Source organism: Microtus oregoni, unplaced genomic scaffold, assembly GCF_018167655.1.
Source record: "Microtus oregoni isolate MIOR12 unplaced genomic scaffold, Mior012 000023F_ref0000262, whole genome shotgun sequence".
NCBI lineage: Eukaryota > Metazoa > Chordata > Mammalia > Rodentia > Cricetidae > Microtus > Microtus oregoni.
Genome location: NW_024543082.1, coordinates 22,215,456 through 22,233,808, shown reverse-complemented (window position 1 = coordinate 22,233,808; position 18,353 = coordinate 22,215,456). Strand labels below are relative to the sequence as shown.

Below are 18,353 nucleotides of genomic sequence, written 5' to 3'. Positions count from 1 at the left end.
GGGGAGGGGGATGAAGTGGGGAAGAGAAAATAAACCTTTTAAATTCTTCAGGAGAGGAGAAAGGGTGAATACTATGGGAATATGGAAAGCCATTTGCCAGGAGAGTGAAATTAACTTTGGTTTTCAGTCTGGGAGTTTCTTCTCTATTTCTCATCTTGCTGGTCCCTTCCACAGCATGCCTTCCAACCATGTATATGTAGCTCCATTTGTCAAGATTTGTATTTCCCTCCTGCCACGCTTTCCCCCCTTCTTCCCTATACTCTTTCTCTTGTCTTTTTCTAGCTTGAGTCCAGCTCCTTAGCCCCTGTCTTGAACAGTACCTCTGTGCCCCATCCCCTCTTCTTAAGGAAATCAGCCAGGCCTCAGATGGAGCTGTTGTCCTGACAACCCAAAGGCGCATCAGGCTTTCATTGAGGCTGGCTGCTGTTGAAGGGGGCAGTTGTGCAAAGCGAGGGGCCACGCTGAGGGAAGGGAGGAGGGGGATGACGCGGCGGGGCTGTTGAAAACCAGCAGGGTAGGGGGGAGGTGCTGAGTGGAGAGAGAACACGCCAGGGACTGGAGGGAGAAACAGGAAAGGGAGGAGGGGGAAGAGAGCTCCTGGGTTGCTGCTGCTGCTGCTGCTGCTGCGAGAGGCTGTTTCTTTACTCTCCCTGGCAAGCTCTCCTGCTGCCTGGGAAAGTGGGTTACAGAGTGAAGGAGCTCAGCCCAGACGCTGGCAGAGAAGCAGCCAGCCACAGAGAGTCCAAGGAAGCACCCCTGCCGTTGACAGTCGCCTCCTCATCATTAAGCGTTTTATATTTGCACTCTTCCTTCGGAAAATTTGTTCTTCCACTTTCTCCCCCACCCACCCTGCTTGGATTTGATGAGGGCTTTGTTAAGTCTCAAAGGGGAAAGAGACTGAGCGAGGGAAAGAGCGAGGCAAAGTGGAAGGGAGTGCGCGCTGGACCCGCCCGAGCTGCCTTGGCAGTGGCTGCTAGCCCCGCGCGCTAGAGCCCCTCTCCGTGGCCAACAGCGCGCACACGGGAGTCCACCGCGGACCAACTCGCCGAGGCCACCATGGTCGGGAGAGTTCAGCCCGATCGGAAACAGTTGCCGCTGGTCCTACTGAGACTGCTCTGCCTTCTTCCCACAGGACTGCCCGTTCGCAGCGTGGATTTTAACCGAGGCACGGACAACATCACCGTGAGGCAGGGGGACACAGCCATCCTCAGGTAGGGCTTGCGGGCAACTTTTCTGCAGCTTCTCTGTCAGTGTGTGTGTGTGTGTGTGTGTGTGTGTGTGTGTGATCTTGAACTCCAACAGCCCTGGGGTTTTGCAGGCTTGTGGGATGTATGTATGTGTGTATGTGTGTGTGTGTCCCTTGTATTGACTTGAAGACTTAGCTGGGAACAAAATTCAAGGGAATCTGATCCCTGTCAAGAAGGAATGGTGCCGGTGGAATGTTTTTCACTTCTTTGAACGTCCTTTTCTCTAGTCAAGAAAGCTGAACTTCATCTCTGGCATTAGTGGCAATGGGCTGTATTCATGCTGTGGTAATTGCTTGCGCTTTGCTCTTAGAGTTTTGTTGAGGTTCCTCGATTCAGGAACAAGAGTAGTTGAGTTATGGCTCTCAAAGAGTGGTACACAAGGCTGCATTCTCCTTGTTCCTGTGTGTGTGTGTGTGTGTGTGTGTGTGTGTGTGTGTGTGTCGTGTTGCTCAGCAAGGCTCCCAGTCTGCTCTAGCAGTAGTTCTGATAGAAGACTTTCTGTAAAGATCTCTGAATTGACATCGTCGGCAATAAATCAATCTTACAACTTTGGATGATTACTGAGGCTTTTTGGGAATGTGGATAGAAATCAACACAAGAATGAAGAAAAGGGGAAAAGGGAATCTAGCTTAACGGCAGGCCCTTAAGAATAGAAAACTTAAACACAGAGGTGAAGAAGGCATTAACCTGGCATTATATAGATACCACAAATTAACTATTAACTTCAAAGTCTTATTCCTATGCAGGGCTGCCAAGCTCTGCAACATAATTTGGGATGGGAATTTGAAAAAAGCATCCCAAGTCCTTGAGAGTTTGACCCTTCTAAGGTAGAGAGATTTGGATGTTACTTCGTCATTACTCTATTACCTTCAAGCCCACAGCGTCTTTCCTATATTTCTCTTCTCCCTTCCCCCTCCCCAGCTTTACTTGACTCTCTGGCAGATAATAATAAAAAGGGGGAAAAAAGAAGGAATTATTTTCCTTGGAGATCTTTTAAAAACTCATTTCCTCCAAATCTAATGAGCCAGTGTTGGTCTGTCTATGTACGTAATATTGCTGGTTGTGGCCATAAAAAACAGTATGCCATAGGAAATCAACCTCTAATCTGTGTGAAAGGGGCTGATAGTGCATAAAGCCCGGGGCATCAGGGAGCAGTTCCCTGGCAGAGCTGCCAACAGCAGCAAAGTTTTCTGTTCTTTTCCCAGAAATAAATTTGGTTGGCTGTCACAGAATGTCCTGCTCTGGGATCTCTAGCCTTGTTAGAGATGAAAGTGTGTGTGGTGTGGTACGGTGTGTGCTACATGTGTGTTGTGTGTACATATGTTGTTCCAGATGGTAAAACGTAAGCACACGATCTTATGTGGGTCTTTCTGTCTTTACGTTCGGAGCTGCGGGTGATTATGAATCTCAAATCCCCCTCCCCAGCCAGAGACTTCCCCTCGTAGCTCTCCAGCTTTGTAAACCTGTATGTGTGATTTATCCACACGGAGTAAGACGATTTATGGAGTAATTTATCTGTTTGCTAAGGGATTTGGACATAATGCAGAAAATATTTTTGCAAACACACAAGCATGCCGTCTCAGCTGCTGGCAATTGTATTCCCTAACATCATTAACCCTTTACTGGCAGCAAAACTGTTGTGTTTATGCATATTTTAGAAGTGATTTTTTTTCCAGATTACAGGATTGAAGGTGAGAACTGTGTTTACTCTAAATGTATCTAAACTTTTGATTTAAATGATTGAAAAGTTTGCAATATCTTTGTAAGTCAATACCTGCATTTTAAGGTATAGGTATCTAAGAGTCAGAGATGCATATACATGTTAATCAGAAGAATAAATGGATTCTGGCACTTTCATGCAATGGTAAGCATAGAAGTCTACACGTAGGAGATGCACTCTCTTTTCCTAAATAACTGTATATGCTGTGTATGTGCTTTTGCATGATAATGACGCAAAAGAAATGGAGTTTTGTCTTTTAGTTATGACAGTTTATCAGCTATTACAGTGTGGAAATGGAGGTTGTGAGAAAAGGTAACAAATGCAGCACAGGCTATTCCCAGGGAAAGGGAAAATAGACCAACTGCATGCAAATAGGGCACCTATGGGACTCCTTTTGCTTCTTCAGACCTCACCTAACATGCCCTCTTTTTTTTTTTTTAATGTTCTTTGATTCAGACAAGGCTTTATTTTTGAGGTTGGTGGAGCTTCTATCAGAAGTCACTATGGAGAGAGTTACCTTTGTTTTCTCAGCTGACCTTCTTCTCAATCTCTTTAACTAAATCCTGTCTGCTTTGTGGGTCAGTGTCCTGGTGAAGAATAGGCTATAACTTTCTGTTTGCAAGTCTAGCCTGGGAAAGGCATGCTTCCACTCTCTTTGTGACATTTCGCTGGGAGTGTGAGCCTCCAGGGGAGGAGAGGAAGGAGAACTGGGTTCATTGGCAGTCACAGTAGATTGGCACAGCGTTTGGCACTGAGAAAGTGAAATGGCAAGACGAGAAACATCCTCTGTTAGTGAGTGTGTGGCCCTGAATAATCTGAAATGGCAGTAGGAGACAAAGGAGGCTTGTAGTTCTGATGTCCATCATCAGAGCTTGACTGGTGTGCCTCCGAAACTCTCACCTTCTTGTTTGCTTAAAATAAGAGTTTCTGTAGGAATCTAGGAACTGACAATTATTTTCGGACAATGTAACCTTTGGTACAACTGTGCATGGTGTTAATGAAGTAGTAAGCTTGCAATCGTAATCTATAATTTCTATCTCTTTGAAAACAGTAGAATTACGAGCAAACTTGAAGGATATAAAAGCCTGACACACGCACACCTAACCTGGTTGTTTCTTGGAGGAGAATTCAGATATTCATTAAAACTTTTACGAGAACCTGATGAGAAACACAACATCACTTCCATTCCAAAGTCAAGCAACCAAAGTGTGGTCCACAGATCTGTAGTGCAGCAACAATGCAGTGCCTGGAGTTCCCATCTCGATAGAGTGGATCTGGAGGGCTTTTAGACTGTGTGGCAGAGGAAAGCATGTGACATACATGTATCTTGGGAATTTTACTCATGATGCGACTCAAGTATTTTTTGTTTATTTTATTTATTTATTTATTTTTAGTTAACAAAACCCAACTCTTCCATTGCTACCAGTTTAAAGATGGGGTTTCATCAGTTGTTAGAAGATTTTCTAGCTCTTGTCTTTCTTACCTTTTACCCTGAGCACAGACATCTTCTATTGTTTAATCTTGATGGATTGGAACACATGTACATCTCTTGATAAATCACAGACAATTGGAAATAGGTTGAACTCCACAAAAGCTTTCAAATTGTGAAATTTTAGTGACATCATTAAAAATCTTATGACAGTATATGGCTGGAAAGATATTGATAGGGTGCTAGATCTCCAACAGCGACAGAGGTTGTAGAAAACATTCTTATTATTGTGCAGCTGCTCATGAAGTTTCTTTGTTCATATTCACTTGCAAACACATATGAAGATAAAATATAATCATGTATATGGTAAAATGTAGGGTCTACACAGCAATTGATTGTAATTAATCTAAAATTTAGATATTGAACTGGTAATTATAAATCCATTCTGTAGTAGGGAGCAGCGAGCTGTGTTCCCGGCTCCCGGCTAGCTTATGCCCCGAAATAATTACATGGAAACTGTATTCTTTTAAACACTTCCTGGTCCATTAGCTCTAGTCTCTTACTGGCTAACTCTAACGTCTTGATTAACCCATATTTAGTAATCTGTGTAGCACCACGACTTGGTGGCTTACCAGGAAGGATTTTAACCTGTTTCCATCTTGGAGAGGAAAGCTATGGTGTGTGTCTCACTGCCTTCTTCCTCCCAGCATTCTGTTCAGTCTACCATGCCTACCTAATTTTCTGTCCTATTAAAGGGCCAAGGCAGTTTCTTTATTAACCAATGAAATCAACACAAAACAGAAGATTCTCCCAAATCACCATTCCTCTTTGTTGTTTGAGGGATATTACACTATTTTATGATGATAATATTTTCCCCATTTAAGTGAAAACATATCTAATAAGAATATGAGATTTTGAAGGAAACTAAATGGCAACATGAATGGTCCTTGGTTCTTGTTTTCCTAAATTTTAGGTGTTTATTTCCCTGTTTATTTTTGTGCTAAGAGGAGGAAAAAAAACACCAAAAAAGGATGGGATTATTTGACAATAAGATGTAATAAACCTTGCTCAAACTGAAGTGAAAACATGACTCCTCTTCCATAAGGCATCTGGAACGCCTACATTCACTAAGAAAGTGTCAACACTCAAACAAACTCATGGCACGATACGTGATTTTTTTTTTTTACTACTTATAATTCTCTATTTGAAAACAAACTTTGTGGGTCTACAGTGAGAGTCTGTGACAATTATGAGCTTTCCTTTCTCGTAGCTAAGTCACTTAAGGTAATCAAAATTTATTGGCTATCACTAATACTTTAAGGATCATCCATTGCCCATAAAACCCATCATTAAATATATGTTGTAAAGAATGGAGTTCAACATGCTGTATTTCACTTTGTTTATGGCATTTTATATACATTTTACTAAAGAATGGTTATGCACCTGTGAATTACACTGTTTGTTGTCATTTATGGCCCAAGGAACAGAACAGGCAAAGCTCATGAGACAACTGCAAACTGTGAATTTCTGTGCTTCTGTGAGTGTCGGACACATAAGTATATATAAACACACATGCACTGTAAAGTGAAAGCGATTTTTTCTGGTTTATGTAATTTTAACTTCAAATGAAATGCACAACTGTGGTGATTCATGGCCTGAGTCAATTGGTAAGGGTTCAGCATTTGTGTTTCCCAAAGCTGATCCTGCATAACAGCAAACTCAGGCCAAAAAGGATTAGAGCACTTTGTTGTGGTCCCTGCTAGCTTCAAGTACCAACAGCTGTGACTCACCTGATAGGAAGGAAGTTGTCTGAATGTGCTGGTCCCCTCCTTGTCATCACCTGAGCTATAGAGATACCATTCCTCCAAGCTATTGCTTGTGGGTTTCAGTGGATGGCCCTGTTTTCTGCGCATGTTGCCTGTGAGTTCCCAAGACTCATAAGATCTAGGTTCTAAATTTGGATCTCTCCTTGTAGGCTATGACTTTGAGCAAAATCCCTGAATTATTTTGAGCTGCAATTTCAGTTTGAAAATGCTGAAGCTGTCTATTTTAGTTACTGTCCAGGGTTAAGAAGCTCACGATAGGTAAAGAAAGAACGTTGTTAGACTGTAAAGTGCTGCACATGAATGAAGACACACTCCTGTCCAACTCACTACCTGCTGCCAGATATTTAGTCTGTAGGAAACAGTTGTACGAAGACCAGGTTTCTTAAACTTGAACACTTGAGCGAATGGTTCTCAACCTGTAGATCATGACCTCTTTTTGAGGTGTGTGTGGAAGGTGCCGAATGACCCTTTCACAGGGGTCACCTAAGACCACCAGAAAACACAGACATTTATATTATGATTCATAATATTAGCAAAATTACAGTTTTGGAGTAGCAATGAAAATAATTGTCTGGCTGGGGTGGGTCACCACAACACAAGGAACTATATATTAAAGTGTCTCCATATTAGGAAGGTTGAGAACCACTGATTTGAGCAGATAATAACTTTGTCTGAAGGCCTCACCTCCAGAAAGCCTGATTTCCTTGGCCTGTATCCTAGTCTGACTAAAGAGCTGCATTTTTATCAGTGCTTAGGTGACATTGAAGCTAAAGATCTGGGTTGCAGTTTCAGAAGCAGTGCGAGATTTTCATATCAGTGTGGTCCACAGGTGGGCACCAGAAATACCATAGTCACTAGTTACAAACAAGAAACTGAATTGATTCCAAATTGGTTATGAGGATCCACATTTTTAATAAGATCCCCGAAAGGTTCCTAAGCACTTTCAAGTTGAAAACTTCCTGATTTGAGTTCTCACAGCCATGCATTTTAAAATGGATGCTCTACCACCTTCTCCTTCTTCTTCTCCTCCTCCACCTTCTCTGCTTTCTCTTCCTTCTCCTTTTCCTCCTCCTTCTCCTCATCCCTCTCCTTCTTCCTCCTCTTTTAATTTATGTGTATTGGTGTTTTGCCTGCATAAGGGTATCAGGTGCCCTGGAACTGAGTTACAAACAGCTGTGGACTGCCATGTGGGTGCTGGAATTGAACCTAAGTCCTTTGGAAGATCAGCCAGTGTTCTTAACTGCTGAGCCATCTCTCCAGGCCTTAAGCTGAAGATTCTTGATACTCCTAAACTTTTTTAAAATTCCTTAGATTTTTAAAAAATACCAATCCAAGTTTCCACTCCCTCCCCTCCTCCCATTCCCTCTGCACATCCTTGAACCCACCCCCATCCAATCCTCAGGTAAGTTAAGGCACACTCATCAACCCTTATTGGATTGGTTTGGGGAAGGGCCTGTCCTTAACTTCTTTCTTCTTGCTTTTAGTGGTTCAGCTATGTATCCAGACTGGAGGATCATCAAATAAGTGTGTGGGAAAAAAATCACTTCCACAAACCACATTCAAGTCAGCACTTTATAGACATGCAATAAAATTTTAGTCTTGCATGGCTTAAGAAATATGGCATCAGACAAAAAGATTCAAATTCGATTGGGTAGAGGAGATTGCTATAGTTCCATCTCTTTATTATATGATTTCATCACTGCAAAAATTAAAACTAAAAAGTGGGGTGACTTTATTAGAGACTCAATTTACATAATATCTGTCAAAATTGTGTCAAAGCTCGATTTTTTTCTAACCATCGCCCCATGCTTACTTTATGATTTGGTCTAGCAGGATTTAAGCGTGGCTATTTTTGCCAGAGTTTTAGTGTTGTTTTTAATGCTGTCTTCAAGGGGGTTGAAGGGGAATAGTCAAGAAAACCTTCTTAGTTAGAATCTCCTCAAACAGTCTTAATGCTTCATATTCATGTTTCCATGAACACAAACATACAGTTCACAAAGCAACTGTATTTGTAGAATTCACCTTGCTTTTACATTCTGATCAGTCTTATTTTAAATTAATAGACAGCTCCTTATGCCATAGATAAAGACTTTTTGTGTTTTCATGAAGTATGTGGTAAGGTTAGGTGGCTTAATATGAAGTCAGAAGAGTCGGGTTCACCAACCAGAAATAGCCTAATTTATTTGATGTGAATAACTGAGGCACACAACAAACTATTCCAACCCTCAGATGAAATAGCGAGCATTGAAGTGTTTCATCAACTATAAAATGGTATAAGACACAAGCTCTTAAAGATTATTGTCATACTTAAAACAGAAAATAACTTTTAGAAAATTAGAAAATTTAATAAAATGGCTTTTATTCCTATTTTTATGATCCATGCTGCTCACTTGTTTTCAGCCCTTTTTATTAAGTCCTTTAACGTCACAAGAATCTTAAAATATCATTGTATCACTTGCTTGGACCACAGGGTGAGTGAACACATTTTGTAGTCACCTACAATCAAAACAAGATCCCCAGTTAATGTGTGATTAACCTTTGCGAAATAAAACCCTTTACTCCAGGCTTTGTTAATTACTGCTGGAGAGAGGCACCAAAATTTAGAACAGGAAAAGCCTTGGAGATTAGGCAGTTCTCTGTCATTTTAAAGGATTGCAACTGAGGAGAAATTTAGTTGACTGCTCAGAAAGCATAAACTCCTGTAGTTGATTCTCATACAAATTATGAGAAACTATTTTCTTGATTTTTTTTTATTGAAACTCAAGATGCATCATTTCATCGGGCTTTCCCTCTCTGTGAAATTTTCTTCTCTTTATTTCTCTTTCCATTTCTTGTCTCCCTCCTTCCTTTCTCTCTTTCTCTCCTCTACCTCATCCCTGCAAATAAATACATGTGGTCTGGAAGACTATCCAGTTAGGTAGGGACAGGCAAGGATTTGTTTTCCATAAAATGACCCATTTCTAACTTTCTAAGCCAATGTTGTTGTCTTTCTTTAAACTTTAAACTGTAATCTCAAATTTCTATTCTTAGAACCATATAAAATTTTCTTTAGGCTAGCAATGACTATGGTAGTTTGTAGCCCAGGAAGAACTGGATATAGAATCTTCTTAACTCCTGAAAATGCACTTTATAGAGAAGGAGTCTTTAGCTTTTGCTTTGGTTTTGTGTGGCCTTCACAGTGGAATTTCTTGAAGCTTCCATAGAAGGCCCAAAGTGAAATCAGGAAAAGCCAACATGTTAGCCAATAGAAGGGGAAATTACAGTGGGGTAAATGATAGAACACCCCCTCCAGTGAATCACAGAGGGAGACCTTCCAGGGTCACAAGGAATCTTCCATCTGAGCCTACGAAGACTCAGTCATGAATGATAGATATTAGAGAAGAAACAAAGATCTTGGAACATAAATAGATGGAGGCCTCAAGAATGGATGACTTGGAACCCAGGGCCATTAGCAAGACTTGGAACCCAGGGCCATTAGCAAGCTTGCTCAAGTTGTAAAAATTCTGTTGTTTTCCAATATTAGTGTACAAACATCAACAGATTCTACACAGGTTCTTCTTCATCTATAAATCCTTAGCTTGAATAACCCTCTATGACCAGCTTCCTACACCAATTGCTTACAGCAATTCAGGACTTTTCATAGTCACATTGTACACAGGCAGTGTTGCTTCCTAGACTCATTTACAATGCTTTCTTCTCAGAGCCACTTCCTTTGCTTTCTACTCCTACTCTCCCACAATGCTTCTGTAGTAGATCATCCCCTTCCCCACCTTCCTCTAGGCTCAGAGCTCAGTTATATTGCTGTCTTGTTCAGAAAATCCTTTCTAATTCTTGAGGTGGGCTAAGTGTCCTATTTATTTTCACTGATAGCCTCTCTCCATACCTTGTACTTAGCATTTGGTATACTCTGGGAAAACATTCTGTTTATTTCTTCCTTGTCTCTAGGACAGACATCTAATCTGCTTTACCATTTAATCTCAGAGTTTAGCTTAGGATCTGTTGGTGCTCAAATAAAAATTTGCCCAGCAAGCTGAATAGAGAAGGATGGTGACACTTTATATCAAGCAGACTAGAATTTGATTTAGAAAAGGAGAAACAAATTAGGGGAAGGCAGTACTGAAGGAAGATATTTTGGTAGGAAGTCAAACAGTATTAGATTAATTATGGGTCTGCAACTGCAGAAGGCATAGTAGAAAAAAACACATATCAATTATTCTCTGATTGCTGGTGGGGGGTGAATATGTGGCTTTTGCTAGAAGTACTTTCAATGTTTCTAATAGCAGCTACTTTGCAAGAATAGATTTCTGAGGAAGAGGGGGGGCGGGGGAGAAAGGGAGGGAGGGAAGGAAAGGGAAAAGGGAACATATGTACATAGTTTGTGGGGATACTGAGGTTTCAGCAGGCCTAGCATGATACTCTTTTCTCTGATAGATGAAGAACTTTGTGTGCCCAAGACACACTGTATGCTCCTGAGGTGTGTTGCTGAGATTTCTCCCCCTAGTGGGAGCTGTGGATACACAGGGTCTAGATCAAGATTTGGGGTAAATTTAAGGTTACATGATGCTGTGCAACAGGTGTCCTTTCATTTCTACTTTGGTTGTTGTTGTTATTGCTTCTTGGAGAGTAAGAAAAGGGAAATGCCACTTGCATTTATAAAGTATAAATTCCTCTTGCATGATGGTGACAACCCGACTTTTGCATTTTAGAGCTTGTTACTCCTTCCTGGAGAAACAGAAAGCAAAGTGTATAGTAAACATTGCAATACTCTCAAATTCCCTCCTGTGTGTTTTTCCATGATGAAGACGGACATTATTTATAGGAGACTAGAGGAGAAGCTTAAAACTCAGGAAAAACTGCCACAGCACTTTAAACAATGCCATATTACTATTCATTCCATTGTAATACATGAGCATGCATTTCCATATTAATTATCTGTGTATAGTTAATTATACCTATTCTAAAGTTGTGCATTCCTTATGTCCCCCCTGCTTGCCCCTATTCACTATAAGGTAGAGAAGATGAGCATAGCCAGAATGTACCCCTAACACTAAGTAACGTTGAACATAGCAAGTATTTACCTGTGAAAATATTGGTTAGGAAAAATACTTGATCTCCTGACTTCTTTTAGGGTGCCTTTAGGTGAACCTCACCCTCATTTCCCAGACCATTCATTTTGTGAAATTTTAGTTTTGAATAGTACCAGTCTGAGCCTGGTATTTGTCCTGACATAACATAATTTTTTGTAACCTTATGCATAGTCTTATGCATTTGGATAAGCGTATTTTCAGATCAGAATGTGATGCACTCAAGTCATTAATTTAGGAGATGGGGCTGGTCTTGTTGGTACTCTGTCTGACCTCTGTTCTATCTTTGTTGAATAATCCGGAGAAATAGTTATAACAGCTACAATGGACTGTTTGACATGTAATGATAGAGTAGATAAACAGCAAAAGAATGTAAGTATTGGTTATAAGAAAGTCATTAACTATATTAACTTTAGAAGTAGTAGTAGCTTCTTTTACTGAAAACATCAAAGTGAGTATGATTCTTACTGTCTTCTTAAAAAAGATCTTGATCTGATGATCCAGAGAAATATGGCTGAAAGTAGTTGAGTTCATCAAAAGAAGAAATGTTTGCTGTTGTAAGCAGAATGATAATTTGCTCAAAATAGAAACAAAAGAAAAAGCAACTCCAAAGTTACCTTATAAATGTCGTTATAAATGAAATATTAAAATTATATGTGCCTCAATTCTTGCATAAAAGGAAAACAGATATAAAAACCTCGCTCTTCTAAAAATAAAACTATATATTTTTACAGAATCTGCTATGGGGGTAAATAATTTGTGTCATGAATATGCATAATATATTGTATGGATGTGTACAAATGCAGATACTAATTTTATTTTAAGTCTACAAATATTTATAATTATATATAAATGCAAAAGTATAAAATTTCCATATCAAAGAAATGAACTTGAGTCACAGCACATTTTAAAAGGTACTTAATTAATCTGATATATTAGTAATGGAGAATTTTACCAAAGGAAACCAAAATTTTTAGATTCTCAAGGATAGGAACAGAATATAAGCACCACATATGAAGTGTCTTAATTTGTTTTGATAAATGTTTTATTTTATGTATTTATTAAACAAACTGCTAAATCTATTTTCTAAAAGAAGTAACATCTCTTGTTTCTATTTAATCTGAGTTATTGTATGTTCACAAAGACTAAAATAGGACCTCAAAGTTTTTTCTTTTGCTCTAACAGGACAGATCATAGTGCCACCTTACCTGATGGAAAAGTAATTGTATTTTGTTTGGTACAGTTTCAGTTCTTTGTAGTTGAATCTCAATTGTAGATTAAATTAATTTTTTCTTTAATTCAGATTATGCAAGGGGGGGTGAGAAACTACCCACTCAAAGGCAAGAAAAATTTTAAATAAATGGCTTTATTTTCACAGGTAAAATACAAAGATAATGCTATCATATCCTTTTAATTTTAAAATTCTAGACAAATAAAATTATTAAAACTATATCAGAAGGTTAAGCAGTGAGATTTGTCTGCATTATGCCCAAGACACTACAATTTTTTTTTTTAAAAAAATGTTTCATTGTAGAAGTGGTTGGCATGAAAACTTGTAGAAAACAAAGGCAGTTTCCGAATATATAATAGGCACCTAATATGATCCTAGTTATAGATGAAAGGAAAATACACATTAAACGGTAAATCAACCGAAGAAAAACATGGAGCATGTAACTTTACACCAATTTGAAAGGGAGCAGTGACTGTTAGGAGCCAGCATGATCCCTGGGGACATACTGCAGCACAGAGAATAGGTTTCGTTAAAATGGAAAAAAAAATAATGCTTCAAACTGGTGGGTCAGAAAATGCCACTCACCTTGAGGATCTAGATTTTGACAAAATTCTTTTTATAGATTCAAGAATAGGTTATGGATTCAGAACGAGGTAAATTCTTTGCAGTGTTGAACAGAGAAATACTGATGGAGCTAAAGGAAATTATTCTAGGCTGTCTTTGACCTTGTCCAGCGTTTGGATAATGACATTACAAGGACACATTTGATGCTGTGTATGACATAGAACAAAGATGGCCACGAGGTATTAGTTCACAGAGTTTTACATAAACGTGGATGAAATTTACAGAAGGAAAACTGTGGGTCTGTGTGGAAGAAGGGTGCCCTATGTATGTGATTTTACTGAGTCTCATCCAGAAAATACACATTTAAGACAGAAAGAAATGCTTTTATGGTACTTTAATTAAACAGAACACGGTGTAGTAGAATAAGCAAATCTGGTGAGTAACTTAAAGGATGGACAGTGAAAATGGAATAACGGAAACTGCAGGGGGGGCGAAGCCAGAAGACCCAGCCCCATGCACCATGCTGCCAGCTACTGACTTTGTATGTGTGGGGCCATCACTTAGTCGTTCCTGGCTTCTGATTCTTATTTTAGAAAACATACGTAAAACAACAATTTTTTTCTCACATTCAAGGACATTATATGGACGGATGAAGTAGATCTATAATGCTATTCTTGTATGTCATGGTTATCTTTATTAAATCTAAGTTTCTTTCTACCAAATAAAATGGATTTCCTTGAGCAGATACATTTTTTTTAATTTGTATATTGAAAGCAGAGGCCAGGTGACCACCAACAGGAATTCCAAAGAACAGAAAGGTTTTATATAGAACACAGTTGAAATCAGCAATTTTTCAGGGCTTCTCTGACATATGGATTCTATAATCGACCATGTTCACACTCTAATCTATTTGTATGTATTTAATCTTAAGTTTTCCTGGTATTACATTATAATTTTGGTTATGAAGTATTTTATACAACAGTGTGTTTTGTGCCAATGTTCAGTGAGTTTTGATATTTGTGTTCTTATTGTTTCCCCCCCTCAGCAGAATTTGCAAACCTTTCAAAAGATACTGACATTTCATTAGAACTGAAGTCCTATTTAGACATCTCATCGTTTTTCAGAGAGCAATATTAAGACACATATAATCGCAAAGTTACTTTTATAGTTCAGAGTCTTTCACAGAAATAGATAAGGTTAAGCAGGTAAATCCTGACTGTATCCATCTTCTAACAGCCTCTACTCCTTTCACTTGTGTTAGGATAACTTTGTTCAATTTCACCATGTAGTTTGATACCCGATTGTATGTAACACCTCTCCTGGAAATTTCCTGCCACCTCATTTGAAAATTATGAGAATGGGATGCCTTATGTTCATGATCATATTTCATCATTCGACTTTTCTCTTCTACAATGATGTGTCAATCGCCTGATCAACATGGATTTTAGACTGCTAGTCCCTGACAGAGTACAACATGAAGCCACTTCCCACGCCATGCTTTTGTTTTTGTTTTTGGCTTTCTCTTTTCAGAGACCTTAGGGATCTAGACCTTGAACATTTACATCCCTGGCTCTGTAGAGACAAGCCATTACCTAGATATCTGATATAGTTTCTCCTTCTGTCAGGTCCTCCACTATTATCAAAGACAGTTTCCAGGAGAGTAGAGCAAGATATGGCAAAGATCCCAGACCACTTCTTGTGAAACTTGCTGGTCCTAAGCTGAGCAGAACTTTACTGTGTCAGTTTTTACCTTCATATCAAGTTCCCTTTCCAGAATAATAATAATAAATAATAATAATAATAAATAATGAACTTGAATTTCTGGCATTTCTCTTCTTACAGCACCTCTACCCCTATATATGAGATCAACACACCAACAACATGTATCAGTATATCTAGGTCAATCATGTAGACACCTAGTTTTGAACTCTTTCAACAAAACCATAATTTCTGCTTTTTTATTTTATTTTCACATTCTCTTATTTTATATCATTCTGCAAGAAGACTTTAATTTATCCAAAAGTGCATCTGCTAAAATTCATAAACAGGAACTATCAGAGTATGAAAGCAGGCTCTTCATGTTGGTCTTACAGGTTCTCAGCTGACTGCTTTGTCACAGTATTTATGAAGAAAGAGGCATGCTTGCAGGACATTATGGAACCAGGGAACTTTAAAGTATATAAAGTGAAATTCAGCAAACAGTTTCATGAAAAACCTCAGAAACGTCAAACAAAAGCAATAGGTTTAAAAGAAGAATAAAAATGTAGAGACTTGCAGAGAAGCAATTTAGGGAAGGATTGGATATCAAGATTTCAGGAAAGCATAAATAGCCCCATTCACAAGTCTGTCACCTATGTAGAAAGTACTGAGTATGCCTAGATGGCAAAACTGTAAACACAAAAATGAAACTGGGACATATTAAAGGACAGTGATAGGGTGTAATTACTATCTAACAGAGTTTTAAATAAATCAGAATTAGTTCTGTAACAGTATAGTTATATTTCCTCAGCCATGGACTCCTGTAGAGCTCGGGGATTATTGCAGAAGTTCCTTATGTACCCTAGATGCTATATGTAGACATGGCATATCTCAAATATGACTTTGCTATTTCCCGTATTGTATCAATACAGTCACTGTTATAATTAAAAGATCATAAACATTTTGTGATTCGGGATTTTCTTCCTCAAATTTAAACTTCTTCATTCATAAAATCTTAATACCCAGAGTTGGAGTGTAACTCATTTGGTAGTATGTTTGCCTAGCATGCCCAAGATCCTGGACAGAGGCAGAAATTTAAGGTTTTCTTTGTGCTGCATCGCAAGTTCAAGACAAGCCTAGGATACCCTGTCTAAAACACGAGGGTGGGGTGTCAAAATAATTAGAGTCAAAAAGTTTGCAGACCTTTCTAGATTAGACAATGATGCCTTCATTTAAAGTCACAGGTATGAAGAAGAGGGGTGACAGGGAAATAGACAGGACATGCTCCACATAAATGATAAATCACAAATGAAAATCCACCCATGGGTAAGATATGGAACACCTACAGATAGGTCTATAAAATTAAAATAGATACAGATGGTAAGATAAATTTAACTGGAAGAATTTAGCGCAAAAAGCCACTAAATATCAAGGTTTAGTAGCCCATTGAGGTGTAACCCAGAATTTTGGGTCAAGCAAAATCTCTGAATTAAATGGAATCATCAAATGATTTTCTGATAGAGGACAATATGTGTTTAGAAAAAAATCACCCAGAGAAAGAATTTAACATGGACATGCGTGCCTAGACCTGTGCTAAATATTAACCTATAGTTATTATATAAAGGACTAACATTGGTAATTTTAAGTTTAAATGTTAGGACTCTTTACTTGCATAAGTCATTTCAAAGTTTTGTCTCTATATCTTTACTTTTTAATTTACTTATATATGTATAAACATGTATACATATACATTTCCTCCTATCCCATCCTGACCCATTCTGTTCTAGGCCCTTAAGGAACCAATACAATACAAAAATTTAGGTAACAACATGAGTAGTAGATTCCTAATTGTGGCTCAGATAACTACTGAGAAATTGCTGTAGGTTGATGTGCTACTATGGGCATTGTTAATGAAAGAGTTGAGTCTTAAGATTCAGGGAAACATGATGGTGGCACAGAATGTCTTGGAGGCAGGCATGGCACAAAGAATGCCCAATAAACCTATTTCAGTGTGTGTGCACTATCAGGGCCATCCCAGGAGACTTACATTTTACAAACTCTTTGGCACACGCCTTGACTTCAAGTAGATTAGTAATAATAATTACACAACTTGTACTGTAGCTTCTTGGGCTCATAATCCCTCACTCAGCATGAAACACAGCCTTCCTGTGCTTTGGACAGCACTGAACTGCTATAAGGCAGGGACTGGAAGGTGTTGAAGCCAGTACATGGGACAAAGAAGACATAGATAGTCATGAGTGTAGTCACATTTTGGTTTTGCTTACCCTGCTGCCCCGCAGGGCTCTTATAGTTTTATTACTGCTATTATTTTGCTTGTATTTTTCTTTATACTTGGAAAATTTAATGAGCTGTTTCTAAGCAATGGAGCTGTTTTATTCCCAGTGTTATCACTCTATTCCATATTTTTATCAGTGCATGACAGTATTACTCATATGAATCCTTCCACATGCTAGGCTCTGGGCTTAGTGTTGGTGATCAGCAGTGAGGAAGATGAAGCTTAAGAGTTCAGCCCTTTAGATTTGGAATATTTGTACTTTTCTTTTTCAAATGTAGCTTTCCAGTAATTCTTTACTTATATAATCAATGAAAAGTGGCCTCCAATCTAAGTCACATCAGTCTCAATTTCTACAGTCAGAAGTACTAGAGTGTCTTTGTCAAGTATTCTTTCTTCTAGAAGCAGCAATGTGGTATGTTGACCTGAGTTCCTAGGCTCAGATGATTTTATGTGCCCCCTTGTTCCCCCAGAGGAATTGTGATTCTCTTTTGTCAGTAGTATTTCCTGTTGCCCCATACCCATCTCTACCTATGTGTGCATTAAGATTTTATTTTCCTTCAAGACTTGTGGTGTGTCTTTTATTTCTCCATTCTTAAATCTTACTCACCTGGAGAAACCATAATTTCATCCTTGGTTGAGCATTCCCTCCTCTGCTTTACTTACTTGTTTATTTATCATCTTCTAGGAAGAACCCAGCAACTGAGTGCCTGAATGTTGCTGGTAGTGGATGGGTTTTGTCTCTGTTTCCTCACCTACATTTAAATCCTTCTGCATGACAGTGTCAAGAAAGACTGGAGACTCCTGGCATACCTTGCTTGAGAAATCTCTTGGTCAACAAGGATTGATGTACTTATCCCTGTATACATATGCAAGTTAGGCATTTTAAAGAGGAGGAGATAAAACCCCATGGAACATAAGTGATGATTCTGTGGTTCAGCAGCTACTCCTGACCCCATTCGGTGAAGGTCTGTTTTTACTAAACCTTGATTTCTCTTTGGACAATATATGTCTAAAATAAGAGATGCTAATAGCTTCAACCCTTTCCTCCTTATCATCAGTAAACAGAGGGCATAGAAACCTGTAGGAGTAACAAAAATATCAAAGTAAAACTTTTCTTTTGAAATTGTTTTCATGCTGGTTTGGGGTGATAATTGCATTCCCTCAGTTGATGACTTGGCAGACGTTTTTTGACTCTGACATTGAGAATGACCACCAGGTCTCAATGCTCAGCTCTCCCCCAGTTCCCAGTAGAAGATTT

The 18,353-nt window shown here is 38.8% G+C and overlaps 1 protein-coding gene across 6 annotated transcripts in view; it reads left to right on the top strand.

Moving 5' to 3' along the window:
* Positions 1 to 18,353, top strand: part of LOC121461879 (limbic system associated membrane protein) — a 2,099,220-nt gene that overhangs the window by 1,463,746 nt on the left and 617,121 nt on the right. For 4 of the 6 annotated variants that reach the window (XM_041673213.1, XM_041673212.1, XM_041673214.1 and 1 more), the window contains one exon: positions 1,133 to 1,211. In XM_041673213.1, coding sequence (XP_041529147.1) covers positions 1,133 to 1,211 — 79 coding nt within the window. Of the gene's footprint in view, positions 1 to 556; positions 1,212 to 18,353 lie in introns of those variants that run through there. The other 2 variants (XM_041673216.1, XM_041673217.1) reach the window with 2 other exon arrangements.